The sequence below is a fragment of the Peromyscus eremicus genome, chromosome 1 (assembly GCF_949786415.1).
Source record: "Peromyscus eremicus chromosome 1, PerEre_H2_v1, whole genome shotgun sequence".
Taxonomy (NCBI): Eukaryota; Metazoa; Chordata; class Mammalia; order Rodentia; family Cricetidae; genus Peromyscus; species Peromyscus eremicus.
In genome coordinates this window covers 171534373-171553202 of record NC_081416.1, presented here as the reverse complement: position 1 = coordinate 171553202, position 18830 = coordinate 171534373, and the positions used below count along the sequence as shown (strand labels likewise).

The following is an 18830-nucleotide window of genomic DNA, read 5'->3' as shown; positions in this document are numbered from 1 at the left end:
GAGAGCGAGCATCCAAATTAGCAAAATTAGAAATGAAAAGGGAGACATAACAACTAACACTGAGGAAATCCAGAGAACCATCAGGTCATACTTCAAACACCTGTATTCCACAAAACTGGAAAATCTAAAAGAAATGGATAATTTTCTGGATAGGTACCAAATACCTAAGTTAATCAAGACCAGATAAACTATTTAAATAGACAAATAACTCCTAAGGAAATGGAAACAGTCATTAAAAGTCTCCCAACCAAAAAAACCCAGGACCAGATGGTTTCAATGCAGAATTCTACCAGATCTTCAAAGAAGAATTAATACCATTACTCTTTAAATTGTTCCACACAACAGAAACAGAAAGAACATTACCAAACTCCTTCTATGAGGCTACAATTACCCTGATTCCCAAGCCAAACAAAGATGCAAGAAAGAAAGAGAACTACAGACCAATCTCCCTCATGAACATTGATGCAAAAATACTCAATAAAATATTGGCAAACAGACTCCAAGAACACATCAAAACAATTATCCACCATGACCAAGTAGGCTTCATCCCAGAAATGCAAGGGTGGTTCAACACATGAAAGTCTGTCAATGTAATACACCATATAAAAAACTGAAAGAAAAAAAAAACATGATCATCTCACTAGATGCTGAAAAGTCCTTTGACAAAATCCAACACCCTTTCATGATAAAGGTCTTGGAGAGAACAGGAATACAGAGAGCATACCTAAACATAATAAAGGCAATTTACAGCAAGCCAACAGCCACCATCAAATTAAATGGAGAGAAACTCAAAGCAATTCCACTCAAATCAGGAACAAGACAAGGCTGTCCACTCTCCCCATACTTATTCAATATAGTACTTGAAGAACAATATATTCAATATAACAAAAATTCAATATAGTACTTGCCAGAGCAATAAGACAACATAAGGAGATCAAGGGACTACAAATTGGAAAGGAAGAAATCAAGCTGTCCCTATTTGCAGATGACATGAGAGTAACATAAGTGACCCCAAAAATTCTACCAAGGAATTCATACAGCTTATAAACACCTTCAGCAATGTAACAGGATACAATATTAACTAAAAAAAATCAGTAGCCCTCCTATATACAAATGACAAACCTGCTGAGAAAGAAATCAGAGATACATCACTCTTCACAATAGCCACAAATAATATAAAATACCTTGGGGTAACTCTAATGATGAATGAAGACCCCAGGGGAATAGGAAGAAGCAGAGTGCTAGAGAGATCCCAGAAATCCACAAAGATACCTCCACTGTAGACTACTGGCAATGGTCGAGATAATGCCTGAGCTGACCTGCTCTGGTGATCGGATGACTGAACACCCTGGCTGTCATGATAGAACTCTCATCCAGTGTCTGATGGAAGTGGATGCAGAGATCCATGGCCGAGCCCCAGGTGGAGCTTCAGGAGTCCAATCGGCAAGAGAGAGGAGGGATTGTATGAGCGAAAGATACTGAGACCATGACTGGAGAAAGCACAGAGACAAATAGCCTAACTAGTGGAAACGCATGAACTGTGAACCAATGGCTGAGTAGCCCCCATGGAACTGGACCAGGCCCTCTGGATAAATGAGACAGTTGATTAGCTTGAACTGTTTGGGAGTCCTCCAGTCTTTGGAGCCAGGACCTGTCCTTGGTGCATGGGTCACTTTGCTCAGCCTTGGTGTAGGGAGGACGGGACTGTACCTGCCCAGGCTGTCTACCAGGCTGGGCTGACTCCCCAGTGGAGACCTTGCCTTGGAGGAGGTGGGAATGGAGGGTGGATTGGGGGAGAGGGCTGGGGTGGGAGGAGGAAGGGCAGGGGAATCCATGGCTGATATATGAAATTAAGTTAATTATAAAATAAAAATATTTTTTAAAACGGTGGAATTGGCAGCAGCTACACCAAACAGTTTTAAAGTGAAGGAACAGTCCACTGGCAATCTCTTATCAGGCAGGGGGCTGTGACCCAATCTGGCCGCTTCGAGCACAGAACTAGAAAGGCACCTAGGACAAGCATCTTTCTTTCTGACACAGTGCTCTATCTGCCACTGAATGTACATGAATCTGTCAGTGATTACAAGAACCACTGCTGTGTGAGCCGCCTGGCCTGTGAGTGCTTGGCTCACATGCCACATGAGCTACCTGGCCTACAGGCTTTCAGCATGGCCACTCTAAGGTGGTCACCTGAGCAGGGGTCAGACACCTTCTGGGGGTTTGAGGCTGCACACACTTGGGCTCTGCAGGGTGGAGAAACTCAACAGCAGCCACCCACAGGTGTAGGGTTTGATCGTGTGAGTAGCCCCAGTAAGGGCACATGGAGCTCAGATCCACATGGTTGGGCACTAGATTAAGTAAGAAGTCCATGGGAGTCTACTTAATGAGTAGGGGTTTTATTAGGATACAAATTGAGGAAATACACTCATGAATACAGAACCTAGTAGACAGCTAAAGTTGTCCTCTCATCTGATAGGGAGCAGATCTACCTGGTTGTTTGATCCCACCAGGAAGCAGGAAGCAGGGAGACTGGCCCTCATGACCCCTCTCCCTTTGTTTTTTTAAGAGGTCGCATTTAACAGCCAGAGGTTGTAGGAGGAGCAAATACTACTACAATGAAACACACAAGATTGGTTTAATGAAGAAACTGACTAGCCTATATCAGGGTAGGAAGAGATTAGGCAAGAGGAACTAGACAAAAATAATTTTGGCAAGTGTGGACTTTGAAAGTCGCCAGCAGATGCAGAGAGAAGCAAGTTTCAAATGACATATGGAGAAAAGGTACCAAGCCATGTGGTAAAATGTAGATAAGAAATATTGGTTAATTTAAAATGTTAGAGTTAGCTAATAACAAGCCAGAGCTATTGGCCAAGCATTGATAATTAATATTTAGCTTCCATGTGGTTACTTGGTAGTGGCTGGCAGGACAGAAACTTCCACCTACAAAAGGTAGGATCTCAGAGTCCTTTTGATTTTCATTTCCTTAATGGATAAGGATTTTGAACAGTTCTTTAAGTGTTTTTCATCCATCTGTGATTCTTCTCTTGAGAATTCTCTGTTTAGATCTGTACTACTTTTTAAATTGGATTATTTACACAGTGTAAAGGAATATTCCACAACCTGTCCAAATGGCTAAGATCAAAAAACATAACTGACAACTCATGCTGAGGAGGATGTAGAGCAAAGGGAACACTCCTCTATTGCTGATTAGAGAAAATATTCATACTGCCTTTTTGGAAATCATTATGGCTGATTCTAAGAATACTGGTAATCAATTTATGTCAAGACCCACCTACACCACTCTTGGGCATATGACCAAAAAATGTTCAATCATTCTACAAAGACAATTGTTTCACTATGTTCATAGAAACATTATTCATAATAGCCAGAACCTGGAAACAACCTAGATGTTCCTCCACTGAAGAATGAATAAAGAAAATGTGGCACATTAAAAAAAAAAAAAGACTTAAACAAGAACCAAAATCTCTAAGGAGCTGTTTGGGAACTCCCTGAATGCTGATGTAGTTATTCATTTGTCAGTGCAATGCCAAACCTTCTACTAGTTTTGTGTTGACCTCCTTTCTTTTACTTCGCTAACAAAATGTCAAAACACCAAATCAAGTTTTACTACTTAGATATGATCAAAGCTTGAGACCTGTTTGAGGGTTGCAAAACACTCTTTACTTAGGGATTGCTCCATAGTTGAAATTATTGTATGGATAGTTTTTGGTTCAGACCTTTTCATTCTCATCAGCTTCTGCTAGTGCTTTTGGGTTAAATGTATGGCCCAGGACAATTCTCCTTCCAGAAACATCAGAAGGTTGGACACACATGCTTGAAAGCTCTCTCACCTTCCTCAAGCCTCCTCAGATTTATTATAACTCACAGGGAGACAAAAAGGAGCAAGGGATACACTGCTAAGGTCAAAACTAAATTTTCATCACTCTCAACCATGATATAGACAATGAAATAATAGTACAATGCATAATAAAGTATTTCTTTGCCCAAAAAACCTCACAAAACAAACAAAAAAGCCAATTAAAGTATTTTTTTCCATATGTTCTGTGAATTCCAGGGGCCTATCTTGAAGCTCTACTCTTTTTCATTAGTTTTAGCACAGATTCTGAAGCCCCAATCTTCTGGGTCATGCTCAATTCATAATCTTCACTAAATAACTGAAGAATTTTAAACTACAGAATTCAGAATTGTACTAACAAAAGGATGAGGAGAGCCCTTAAAATTTCTAAGGTGTGGAGTATGAGAAGCCTAGAAAGTGCCATTGTTTGGCAGGCAGACTGCACATAGGTGAGGGGCTGTCTCTTCTGATAAGATTCTTCTTTGTTGCATTCCAAAAGATGTTCTCTTGAGTCAGAACATTAGATGGTTCTAGAAAATCTTCACATTAAAACAGATATTGTAGTAGATTGAAGAATTGTCCCAAACACACACGCATTCTCTACTACCCTTCCTTCCTACCCCACCCCTTCCAAAAACATGCTACCCTGTTATTAACAACATAAGTAGCAGCTCAAGGTCCCAGAACCCTTACTAGTGCTGCTGCTTCTCTACCTCCTACTGTTCCTCAGCAGAAACAGAACCATGGTGACTGGGATCTTTGGTAAGGAGACATCAGATCAAGCGGGTATAGCTGTTATAATACCCATCCTTAACCTCTGAGCCTCAAATTCATGTGTTTCTTATCTGTTCTTTTCTTAGCTCTGCCCTTGGCACCCTGCCTCCAAGCACCCTTGCTGATCTTTTTATTTCAATCCCAAAATCTGTGAATTTCAATAACCACCCTTTTTCCAGAGTCCTCCCTGTGTTTCCCATGTGCCATCTCTAATGACAATTATTGGTTGTCAACTTGACTATATCTGGAACTAGAATGCAAAAATGGAGAACACAATTGTGAGGGATTTTTGCTTAATTTGCAGTAGGAAAATTCACCTCTAATCCAGATCTTTGAGGTAAGAAGACACACATCTTGAGGTAAGAAGACACACATCTTTTTCAGAACTTTTAAACTGGGAAAAGGCATACCTTAAATCCAGATCTTGAGGCAGAAAGACAAATCCTTAATCCAGATCATCTGACATGGGAAAACCCCACCTCTAATCTTTGCTATATTTTTCTGCTAGAAGCCTATAACAAAGACATGGAAGAAGGAAGCTTTTTCTCTTTGCGTACTTGCTCTCACCTTGCTACAAAGTCTATACCATCACTGGCATTAGAGTCTACATTTTTGGAATTCCAGCATATACTGAAGGTCAGCTAAGACATCCAGCCTTGTGGACTGAGTAAATACTGGATTCTTGGACTTCTGTTCACAGATAGCCATTGTTGGATTAGCTGGAGCACAGCCTGTATGCCATTCTAACATATATTAGAATATTCATATATATATATATATATATATATATATATATATATATATATATATATATATATATATATTCTTTCTATAAGTTCTGATATTCTAAAGAACCCTGACTAAATAGATTTTGGTACAGAAGTATAAGGATGAATCTTTTAAGTATATGAAATAGGCTTTCTAATTTCCCAATTTCTACACTTACTGAAGTCTTTACAGTTACTGATGCTTCTCCTGGGAGCTCAAAAAGTATTGAAAGCCCATGGTGCAAACCACATTACAAATTTAAGGAGATAAATGCATTTTATTATTCTGATTCACTAATTTCGAGTAGCAATGTACTTGGTGATTCTGTGTATAAAATTTTTGACAGTTTGTGAAAAAACAAGGATAACAATGATGCTGGTCAGTTTCTCTTAGCATCTCTGGATAAATTGGCAAAGGATAGGAATGGGATCCATGATAAAAATTAACCAGCTTCTAGTACCTCAAACTATAGTGAAGGTCAGCAATGAATTTAGTAATAAAATTGACCAGCTCCAGTGCACATAAACAGTTGAAAGCTTTCTAAGTGTGTCCTGGAAAAGATTATTCTTTCCAGCAGTGATGGAGCTCATTTTGCAAAAAAAAAAAAAAAATCAAATCAAAACCCTCTTTTTAAGGTTGGCTGAATTACACTGAAAATATAAGTCCCATCCATGGAGGGTGTGAGTGGTTAAAATAAGGGTATTAGTTGGTTTTAAAAAAATGGAATCCTGTAACTCAAGATGAGGATGTGTGAGAGGAAACTCCTATTGAAGCAGAGAACTTTGAATTATAAAATTCTTAAGAGTTTATCTCACCTGAAGTAGTTTCTCTAACCTCAGCCACACCCCTTGAAACATTGCCTTTTTCATCTTTGACAGAGGGAATTAATCCTTCATTGTCACCAAACCAGAAGTGATTTTTCTCTGAAGGAAATGTCAGACAAGACAATACTGATGTCCTCTAGGTTCCACCAAGAGTTACCTCTAGACCTATAATCAGACTTAAAGCAAAGTGGGCTCCTAGAGGGGAGGTAGAAAGTATAGTCCATGAGGAAGTGTGCTACACTAAAGAGCTTAATGAATTCACTAATTTATTCAAGCCAAAGACTGGGAAATATGTGTGAAAATGGAATTTAAGGATATGGGATAATGGTGGAAGGAACTTAAAACTGGATCAGGCTGAGTTTATTGATATGTGCCCTCTGAGTGGGGATTCTAGGTTTAATATGGAAGCTCCTATGATTAAAAAAACTTATTGAAGTTTATTTGAATGGTTGGCTGAAGGTTTGTCAAAAGATGGATGTGGTAGTTTGAATTAGAATTACCCCATTGGCTCATTGGGACTGGCACTATTGGTAGGTGAGGCCTTGTTGGTATATGTGTGGTTTCATTGGAGGGGGTATGCCATTAGGGAGTTGGCTTTGAGGTCTCAGAATGTTTAAGTGAGACTGTTACATTCACTTCCTGCTCCCTGTGGATCAAGATGTAGAACTCCCACCTACATCTCTGACACTATGTTTGCCTGCACGTGGCCATGTTTCCTGAAATGATAATAATGTACTAAAACTCTGAACTGTAAGCCAGCCCCAATTCCTTTATAAGAGTTGCCATAGCCATGGTGTTCTTCACAGCAATAAAATCCTAACTAAGACAATGGGCTATTGAAGAGGAGTTGGAGATGCCTGATATACTTGGATTAGTGTTGATGAAGGGATTTGAAAGCTCAGGGAAATTGCACTGTTAGAGTGGGTACACTGTATAAAAACCTAGTCCTTCATAATGGGAAGGCCCATAAGACAGGCCATCCACTAATCCTATAAGACACAAAATGGTGAGAGAGACACCAGCACATTTGAAGACCTTTGTTGTCACCTTTTTTTGTGCCATATCATAGGGTTGGAGATGCTGCTGCCCCTCTGAATTAATTAAATTCCATTGATTTAATTTGGCCCTGAGGTAGCAGCATCCAGGTGGCAACAATGAAATGCCAAAAACAAAATGATCATAGTTCTTGCAACAATCACCACAGAGAAAGCAACATCCTTAATTGCCTAACCTACAATGGTAAGCACAGGAAAAGTGAATTTTATGATGCTATAGCTCATATGGACCTTTGGTACTGGCTAATCAATCATGGTATTTTCTGGCATGACTAGATAAAAAGTGTACTGCATCTTGGTTTGATCCATATAAGCAGAAAATTCTCAAACAAATGAATGAAAGAAAGCTACATAGGACTGTAGCAAAAAGGAATCTCAGCCTATGAAGCAATTTCCAGAATAGTCAGTTTTCAGACACAGAACCCTTTGACTAAAGGGATGGCCAGGTTCACCTGAGGAAGGACACTGATGGCTGTTAGCCTTTATCTAGACCTTCCCCAGAGGGATCTATGGCCTTTTATAAAGGCAAATGTACACTGGGAGAACAGAAATAATCAAACTTTCTGGAGTCTATCAGATACTGGTTCTGTATTAATGCTGATCCTGGAGAGCCTATTAAACATTGTGGCCCTCCAATTAAAGTAGAGGCATATGAAGGTCTGATGATTAATGGAGTTTTGCCTGAAGTCCAAATCACAGTAGGTTCAGTAAGTCCCCAAAATCATTTTGTGATTTCCCAGTCCCAGAATGTGCAGTTGGGATATATATCTAAAACTTGGTGGAATTCTCACATGGGTGGAGTGGGGGCTATTATAAGTGGAACAATTAATCGGAAGCCTTTAGATTGAGAAACTACTGAATACTTGGATTCTTGTATGTAGGTCATATCCACTCACACACTTCATTCCTCATAGATCCATTACTCCTTTCCTACTCACTCAATTTTTCACATAAAGGATGGAAACATTGTAACACCCAGAGATAGTAGATGACTTCAGGGGAACAGAGCTTTTCTGGACATAGCAGGGCACTTGCACGTATGAACTCACAGCAGTTGAAACAGCATGAACAAGATCTGCACAGGCTCAAGCAAAACAAAATCCCAGCATAGAGATGGTCGGCATGAAGTCCCATCCATACCTAAGAAGATACTATTAATTAAGAGTTTCTGCCAGAGGGAGAGTCATGTAGCTAGAGTTTTTCTGCCTTGTCCACAGTCAGGACAAATCTTTGTCACTCGCCAGTCCCACAGCTGCTCAGACCCAACCAAGTAAGCACAGAGACTTGTATTGGTTACAAACTGTATGGCCGTGGCAGGCTTCTTGCTAACTGTTCTTACAACTTAAATTAATCCATTTTCACAAATCTATACCTTGCCACATGGCTCGTGGCTTACCGGGATCTTTACATGCAGCTTGTCATGGTGGCGGCTGGCAATGTCTCCCTCACCCAGCTTCCTGTTCTCTCAATTCTCCTCTCTGTTAGTCCCGCCTATACTTCCTGCCTAGCCACTGGCCAATCAGTGATTTATTTATTGACCAATCAGCAACACATTTGACATACAGACCATCCCACAGCAGAGTCAATTTAATGGCACAGCCCTTGGTGAGTTTATCATATGGCTTTTTAATGCCTCCTTATACTTATCACTCCTCCCCCATTTTCTCTATCTCCTCATCTATTCCCTTCTTAAACCTTTCCACTACCAGTATTCCCTCCAGTTTGGGGTAGAGTTAGATTATTGAAAGCAATTTTGATACTGATTTTTATTTATTGAGAATTTTATAGTTATACAAAGCACTATCTTTTTGCTTATTTTCTATCTAATTAAAATATAATTACATCAAATCCCTCATTCACTCCTTCATTACAATCTCTTTCACATTTTCTTACTTCTCTCAAATTCTTGGCCTTTTTATTTTTCAATTGTTGCTACATATTACATATGTAACAAGCAACATATATACATATATGTTAATTACATAATCATAAACATATATGTATATCTATACAAATAAATATATAAATAGCACCTCCTCAGTCTCTTTAGTGTTCCTTGTATGTTTCCAGGGCTGACTGTTTGGTATTGAATAACCAGTTAAGGAACTCATCCCTGGAGAAGATTAAATCTCCTTCTCTCAGCAGTCATAAATGGCTTTTTGCTCTTCTTCTAGGGATGGGGATCTATGAGATTTCCCCCATTCATGTTGAAACTTCAACTGGAGCTGTCTTTGTTTAGTTTTGGAGGCTTGGAGGCTCTTGTCCTCACAGATAAGTACCAGAGGAACCAGGAATGTTAAAAACACAGGATCATCTCTTCAAAAAGAAAGATATATTCACATGATAAGACTGGAAATGGGTACAAAATAATCTCCTAGAAGCTTAAGAGGCAGAAGCCTGGCATGTGCAGCAGGGAACAAGAAATCCTGTCTCAAAAAAGATACGAAGCAAGGACTAACACCAGAGTTTGTCATCTGAACTCCATATGCACTTGCTGGCATGCCTTACACACACTGACACACATGAATGGACACATAGAGAGAGATTTTGGTTTTTTTAAGCATAAGACTCTTGAAATGGCTCAGCACATAAAAGTAATTGCCTGCAAGCCTTATGACCTGAGTTCAACTGCCAGAATCCATGTAAAGGTGGAAGGAGTGATCTGATTCAACAATGTCCTCTGACCTCCTTGCATATCCCTATTCTCATTTTTTGTCTGTCTCTCTATATATCTGTGTGTGTCTCACTGTGTGTCATGCACACACTAATAACAATAAAAAAGTAAAAACATTTTAATGTGAGTCTACTAAATGCCTAATTAAGAAAGCTGCTGATAGAAACTCCAATAGAAAAATACTTCCCAATCTCTCCCACACCTACATACAAATGACCACTAAAGGCATTTTTGGCACTCATTAAATAATCTCATTCTGGAACTTTCAAGGAATCTTCTATAAACTGTTTAGTCTACCTCAAGACTTTAGTCATGTGCCAGTCTTAATAGGTAGCAACTCCAGTCACAAACCCACTTCTGCTGTTCCTCTGCCATCTACTACTCTGCAGCCTGATTTAAAATCATGGTGTCAGGAATCTTCTGGAATGAGAATCCAGCTAAAGTCATGTCTAAGTGTTATTGCAGCTTTCATGCACCTCTGAATGTCATATCAGCCCTCTTTTCACTATTCAGTTCCCAGGTTCTCCCTCATAACCATCCACCTGGAATCTCTAAGTGTAATCTTTCTTCCCATTGGCAAACTTCAGAAATTCCCCTCTTCATAGCATCCTACATTCCTACTATATTAGCCCAGACCCAAAAACAGATCCAGAGTCAGTCTCAAACTCCATTCCGAGTCATCATCATCCATCACTGGTGACAATGAAGTTGACTTGTCTCTGATTATCACCAGCTGTGGTACCCATTCTGATTCTCTCCCCATTATGCTTCTCAGGTATTGTCCTTCTTCCTGTACTCCTCTTCACAAATGCAGAAGCCATGGAAGCTCAAATGTCCAGGAGTGCCTCAGATTCTGGTTTATGGCTGTGCCATCCAGTACCCAGGTGTGGAGACAGGTTCTACAACCCCTTGAAGCAGTGTTGTGAGGATGACAACATCCTGCCCCTGAACTAGACCCGTCTTTGTGGCCCCAATTGCATCTACTGGCCCTGCATTGAGCTATGCTGTCCTGAGTCCTTTAGCTCCCAGAAGAAATTTATTATCAAGCTGAAAATTGAGGGGAAGAGATCCCATTGCAGTTCATCCCCCATTTCTGGGGACTGTGCTAGGTAATTGCCCACTTCCTGTCTGTGTTTAAGGTTGAATATGAAAATGGGGTGGGATGAGTCTGCAGACACATTCCCCCTTTATGAAAACATTTACCCCTATTCTAATCACTAACATCATTCAGGCTGTTTTGTCCACCTATTCTCTGATTGCTCATTTCTATTTTTTTTTCTTTGCAGCAGAAAGACATTTATACAGAGAAGATATTCAAGAAAAGCTATTGCTATCCAAGGGACCAGTCTCCATACAGCCAAAGGCTCAAAAGATATCCACAGCATCAGCATAACTAAGAACTTTCTATCTGAGGGGGTTGGGAAAAAGGACACTCACACACTCTCTTAATGGTTTTCTTCTTTATTCTCCTTCTTCTCTCTCCCTCTACTGCTTGTATACTGCAACAAAATCTTTCAAGCAATATAGGGATCACATTCCATTTCTCAAGTAAATGACTATAGGTAAAAACATTTTTATCTCCCTAACATAATTAAAACAGAGTCATCCTCACATCTCACATGCAACATATCTAAGTAACTTGTCCTCAAAGAGTGCCAAGTCTCAGGACATGAAGACACCCAGAATGTCATAAATCTTCTAGTTCAAGTTCAAGTCCACATTCCTGAGATACAGTAAATCTCTTAGCATCAGCTCCAGTTGGCACTCCCAAGACACTGTGGCAACATGATGCTTTAAATCTCAAAATGTACTTTCTGCCTTGTGTGTGACTCCTGACTATAAAAGAAAAGCTGTATCCTTTAGGGGGTGCTACAGAGTCAAATCATTCTCTGTGCCCTGACTAGTCAGAATTTATTTCCCCATGGTGTTTTTGAATAAAAGTTGCTTCTATTTCTGAACTTTGGTGTTCTGCTCCTTGTTGTATGCACAATACCAGAACACAACACTTTCATACATTAAAAATAGTCTGCTGAACTTTGAATCTTCAGGGTTCATACCCATATCAGCAAACTGAAGTCAGAAATGGGTGCAAGGAATTAATCATCCATCAGTGAGCAGTAATTGAGCTGTTTTGTATTTATGACCCTAGCCTAATGAATCAGACAGCTTAGCTATATGTCCTTGAGAAATGTAGATTGTTTATCTGTGATTGTTTGTCTTAAAAATCATTAGCAAAGCATCTGGTCTAATCTAAAGTTATTTTGAAGCTTTGTTTTACCTAACAGTGCACACTGAAACCTGTGACTGCATCTTTTCAGCATTAAGGGAATTAGGACCAGGCTGGGAGCTGGGGAATTTAATTGTTTTCCTAATCATCAACCTGAGCTGTGATCTAAAGCAGCTCCTAGGTGAAACTCATAGGCCTCAGCCATGAAACATATCCTCATATTTATTTTTATTCATCAAAACTCTGTATAGGCTATTAGTGTTATTACCAATTAGACAGTAAAGCTTAGTTGACAATCCATAGATAAAAATGCCCAGTAGATCGTGGCATATTCATGAGATAAACATATTGTATTATAGGCAGTGGGGATTTCCCAACATTCATTCACACCATGCCAGAGAAAGATTGTAGCAGCAAACATGTAAAGGCACAAGAGAAGCAAAAGACAATCTGGAGTCATAGTCTCATAGCCTTGCTTAAATGAGACTGACCCAACAGAGAGTTTCCTCCTGGTGAGCTGACACCTTGAACTTCATTTACCACCTGCTGCTCCTCTGACACAGTCACTAGCAAAAGACAACTTTCTTTTAGGTAAGAGTGATATTCAGGTAGGCTTCAGAGTCCATATAATCACTAACTGAGATAATAGTTGAGTGCTGGGCTGTAAAAAGGACATCCCTAAGGCTCAGGAAACATTTCAGAAGAAACTTGACTGTTGATAATCCCAGTATTACTTCAGTTGCTTGTGTGTATCTGGGCCTATCAACAGCCAACTGTGGATACTGATGAGGCTCATGGGGCCTACTCTCTCTTCCTACTGAATTATCTACTCTTAGATTACAAGGAATGACAATCATTGTCTTTGATGTCACAAATGGTGAGCAACCAGGCACCAATGGATAGTTCCAAACCTGTGGCCACACAAACAGTCCTGATTAAAATTGGTACATCATTAAAAACAGAATTATTAAATCTTTGATTCTTGCCAATGTGAGGTCTGCCCTTGCTATTACTATTATTAATAGTATTCTGAGTCCTGTCACTGCTGACCAGGAGTGAATGAATGTGGGACCATCCACTGGGGCATGAGCAATATACCTGAAGCCACATCCCCAGAGGAAAGGAACTGTCTCTCCCCAGTAGACACCAGCTGACATAGCTCCTCAGCCTGGGTTGTGGCCTCAGGAACCCCCAAAGCCCCGCACACTGAAATTTTGACTGATATGAACTTGACCAGGTCTTGTGAAGGCAATCACAGACGCTGTGAGTTGATGTGTGTACCAGCCATATTGTATCCAGAAGACAGCCTTTCATGGCTGTCCTCCATAACCTCTGGCTCTTACATTCTTTATACTCACTGTTCCAGAATGATCCCTTAGCCTTGGCTGGGGAGGTTCCTAAAGATGACCTATCCACAGCTAGGGACTCACAGTAACTTGTCCTCAGCACTTTGAACAGTTATGAGTCTCTGTATCAACAATTACCTACTGCAAAAGAAGCTTCTTTGACCAAGGTTGAGAGCACATGTGTACGGTTATAAATACAAATACTAAGAAGACAATTTGAGGAATGGAGAGATGGATCAATAGTTAGGGGCATCTATTACCATTCCAGAGAACCAGAGATCCATCCCCAGTACACACATAATGGCTGACAACTATCTATAACTCCAGTCCCAGGGTGCCTTCTTCTGGCCTCTGCAGCCACTGCAAATAATAATACACTGGCATGTATGAAGGCAAAACACCCACATGCATAAAAACAAAGATTAAAAAATAATTTTAAAAAACAAGGGCATTTGACAATAAGACTATTTAGCAAAATAGCACTGGTAGATACACACACACACACACACACACACACACACACACACACACACACACATACACTGAAGCCTATTATTGAGAGGTATTGTGTTTCTCATTTTTATTTGTTAAGCCACCATACAATGTATTAGATGTCATTTGGGCATTTCAAATAAAATGTGTTTTACTAAGTTCTGCTGCTCTCTCACCCCCACCCTTTGTTCTCAGGTCACCATTGTGTCTCTCACACAATGTCTTATCTGCCTTCCTATCACATATATTTCTAGCTACAGTTTTGAGGATCTCAACGCTCAGTCTTCTTCCCTGGACAGCTTTGAATGCCTGGTCTCTTCCAATCAACATCGACTCTTGAATGCTCCTACTTGAATGATGGGTACCTGAGGCACTGGAATGAAGTGACATTATGTGTGTTTCATTACAATGCTCACTTAAACATAGTTTAATTTAAAATGTATTGGAATGTTTTTGAATAAATTTCTATACTTTTCACGTGTCAGTGCAATTAGAGATGAATATAGCCAATCCAGAGTCCATGAGAGCACAAAGAAGGAACCTGTATGCAAGCCAGATGTGGGGTCCTCACAGAAATTCAAGCAGTATGTGTTATGGAGTTTTCCTCCAAACACTCACCCCTGAAGGCTCCAGAATTAAACAAAGATCACGTGTCTGTCTAGGAAAACAGAAAATACCAAGATCCTCAGGAATCATTCAAGATTATAAAACCAGCAAGCTATGGCTGAGAGAAGAGACTCTCAGACAAGGAGAGCTGCCAGCATGTCTTCAATTTAGTGAAAATTGCTAAATGCTATTTAAGTTCCCAAGTCCAAGGTCAAAGTCATAGACATAAATGGCCAGGTGTTTCTAATGTTCTGACTCACTAATGTAAACCAAACCTTGATCTTGTGTGCTCATGTAAAATTATGATTCTGGCCTGGCAAGACAGCTCAATGGGTAAAAGTACTTGCTGCCAAGCTGCATGACCTGTATTTGATCCCCAGGACCCACATGATGGAAGGAGAAAAGTGACTCCCATACATATACTTCATTATACTGCTGCTGACATAGATAGATAGATAGATAGATAGATAGATAGATAGATAGATAGATAGATAGATAGATAGATAGATAGATAGAGAGATAGAGAGATAGATAGATAGATAGATAGATAGATAGATAGATAGATAGATAGATGATAGATAGACAGATAGATAGATGATAGATAGATAGATAGATAGATAGATAGATAGATAGATAGAACAATTATTAAAAAATGATAATGACTCTGCCTTTCAAGAAATAAGACACATGTTTACTGAGATGTAATCATGAGTTACTATGGTCCAGAAGCTCAGATTTTAGTTACAGTGATAACATGTATGCTTCTATATGGCTATTTGAGTTTAGTCCATCAAGGATGAACCTTCCCGCTGCCTCAGAGCCTGATTACATTCTGGAGTGACCCTTTTAACTCAGAACACCAATATTTGGCTCCCAAAGTTGTAGGCTTGGAGAAAATGTGGTCTTCACACTCTAGGACTGGAGGTGAAAATATGCTCACAGGTAAGTGAGGACTCTAGGATTTTGATAGGGACATGGAGAATTCCCCATTTCAGGAGCAGCAATATGTACAGCTTCTAAGTGTTTTTAAAAGGAAATGGGGTGAAAGTAAAAGAAAAACAGCTTACCAAGCTTTTGGTACCAGTCAAAAAGTATTGTTACTGGTTTCTGTCAACTCCTCATGTTCAATTAAAACTGATGGTAAGGAAGCAAGTGTTGAGAGCTTTGAGAAGAGCTCATCACAGAGGGGAGCCTCTGCTGTTAAAGAGTTGGTCTTTATGTAATTTGATTTCAAATGCTCCACAGCTGCTTCAGAATGAGGAGTCCACAAAAAACTCGATCAGATGTGGAAGAGGGAAGCAAAAAGGAGAACATTCTGGCTAGAAATTGTCGGTAAGCAGAGGAGAGTGTTGTCTCAGAGTTAGATAAAAATGTTGTTTCAGAGCAAGAAGAAAGAGAGGAGGGTCAAGATACTGGAGATACATCTCTTTCTGCTTTAGATGAAATAGACTGAGAAATGGGAAAAGTTGAAGCACTAACTGCTCATTTGCAAAACTGACAGATACAAATAGAAAGGCTCCAGAGACAAAGAATAAGAGAAGGAAAAAGTCACTTCCTGGTAGAAAAAAAAAGGAAAGAAAAGGAATCTTCTCAGCATAAAAGAAAAGGACTCTTCCCAGTAGAAAAAAAGGAAGTGTTTAATGAAGGACCTATGGCACCATCTTATGGAGGAATTGACAAATTTTATAGGAACACTTTTACAGGTTTTCCCAAGTATTATGCAACAAATGCTGGCAAATAACCAATATCTTCAGGGCTTTTTCCAGATTGATTGGAGACCTACAGACATGACAGATTTAAGGAAATTTAAAGAAGCAGGGGTGGCATATGGGATGCATTCACCCAATATAGGACAGATTTTAAATAACTGAGCTACTCAGAATAGAATTATTCCACAAGATTGGAAGGACTCCATGGCATCTATACTAGAAGCTGGTCCTCAATTGCAATGGCTCACCTAGTTAAGAGAGGAAGCAGCAGCCAAGCCATAGAATAGCATAATCAAGCTAGAGAAGTGAATACACTGAAGGATCAATTTCTAGGTGAAGGTGAATATGCCGATTTACAAATACAGGTACAGTTTGATGACGCCACTATCAAGCAATTTGTTGTTTAGCAGCTATAAGGGCCTGAGATAAGATTGAGGAACCATGGAGAAGAACTACCTCATTCAGAAAAATTACACAAAGCTCAAGGGAAGATTACATTGTTGTTTTTTTTTACAAAGATTAACTTCAGAAGTGCACATAGCAGTAGTTGATCCTTACATTAGGAAGGTTTTAGTTGAGTCTTTGGCTTTTAAGAATGCAAACCCAAATATCAGAAAGCCATAAGGCCTTTGAAAGCTCAGGGAGCTCCTTTAGAGGGGTGGATTAGATCCACTGCTGATATTAGATCTCCTGCTTACAATGCCAATTCTATTAGGTAGACCTTGGCTAAAGATCTTCTATCTCAAAATATAGGATGATACAACTGGAAAAAGGAGACATTTGAAGAAAAACTGTCCGTGGCTATGTCAAGAAATGTTTCTCTTAAACATAAATCAGAAAAAAGGCCTCAACTCTCAGGAGTTTGTAGAAGGTGTGAAAAGGGTAGACATTGGACTAACAAATGTAGATCAGTCAGAGATGTGCATGGCAATCCATTACTGCCAGGAAACTAGACGAAGTAAGTGATTAGCTCAGGGTCCAGGAATAAACAGCATCAGCTACCAATGTCCTATTAGCAATGGAGTAGTTCATCAACATAACAATCAGGGGAACTCAAATTGGAGATTTAATACTAGCTACTTCAGGAAGTACTGCTTTAGATTTGGCAGTGGATAATGATCCCACATTATCTTCACAAATTCCTTGCCATAAGATAGCCACTAAAGCATATGTTCTTCTTCCTTTAGGGACAATAGGAATATTTGTAAGAAATAGTCTAACATCTCAAGGATTTATTGTACACCAGGAACTATAGATAAAGATTAGAAAGAAGAAATTAAAATTATGGCTTATGTACAAATAGAAGGAAACATAACTAATAGTGACAGAATTGCTGAATTATTATTACTCCCGTGTCTTAAACACCAGTGCATAGAACAGGAGGGTTTGGAAGTACAGGAAGAAATGTGTTTTTGCAAAAAGTCAATGATGAAAGGATAAAATTGAAATTAAAAATGAATGGGACTGAGATTGAAAGATTGATATAGATACTGGGGCTAATGTATCTATAATTTAATTTCACAAGAGTCACAGAATCTAAATTGGCCTTTTCAAGAGCTATCTTCTCAATTTTTAGGAATTGGACATTATCTCAGGTGAAACAAAGTATAGACTGGGTTAAATGTATAGGACCTGAAAGACAAGAAGGAATATTGAAGCCTTGTGTAGTTAGTATAACCGTGAATTTGTCTGTGTCAGGGGAGGAGTTGCTTCATCAATGAGGAGTTCAAATTAACATCCATTCAATTTCAGAGACAGTTAATAAAATGATGTTAAAAATAGGATACATTCCTGTAAATAGTGTTGGAAAGGATTATCAAGGAAAACCACAGGCTATTCAGGTTGTCCAGAAACAAGACAAGGTAGGAGTAAGCTACCCAACTTCTTTAACTTTAAAATGGTTAACTAATAAGCCAGTATTGGTAGAGCAGTTGCTCCTAATTAAAGAAAAATTACAGGTGCTTGAACAACTAGTATAGGAATAGTTGGATGCTAAACATATTCAGGAAACTACAAGTTCTTGGAATCTCCTGTATTTGTAATAAAAAAGAAATCTGGAAAATGAAGAATGTTGACTAATTTGAGAGCTATAAACAAAGTAATTCAACTCAAGAATCCTTTACAGCCTGGAATTCCCTTACCTTCTTTATTACGTACAGCTTGGTCTACAATATTTGTTGATTTAAAAGACTGCATCTTTACTATTCTTCTGCAGGAAGAAGATAGAGAAAAATTTGCTGTTACAATTCCTACTTATAATAATGCCAGCCTCTATAATAATATCAACAGAAAGTTCTTACCCAGGAAATGTTAAATAGTATAGCTTTATGTTGATGTTTTGTGACTCAACCACTAAAAGTGGTTCATAAACATTTCCCTCAATCCATTGTTTATCATTATGGTGTTGATATCTTAATGGATGCCTCTGATATCAATATCATTGAAAAGGTGTTTGCTGAAGTATAACAGATCTTACATCAATGGGGATTACAGATTGCT

The 18830-nt window shown here is 39.2% G+C and overlaps 1 protein-coding gene across 1 annotated transcript; it reads left to right on the top strand.

Moving 5' to 3' along the window:
- The first annotated feature begins 10737 nt into the window (after nucleotides 1-10737).
- On the top strand, nucleotides 10738-11064 carry Igfl3 (IGF like family member 3). The gene is given in 1 exon segment (XM_059247947.1): nucleotides 10738-11064. A coding segment is annotated over 1 exon segment (294 nt). The 5' UTR covers nucleotides 10738-10770.
- The last annotated feature ends 7766 nt before the right edge of the window (nucleotides 11065-18830 follow it).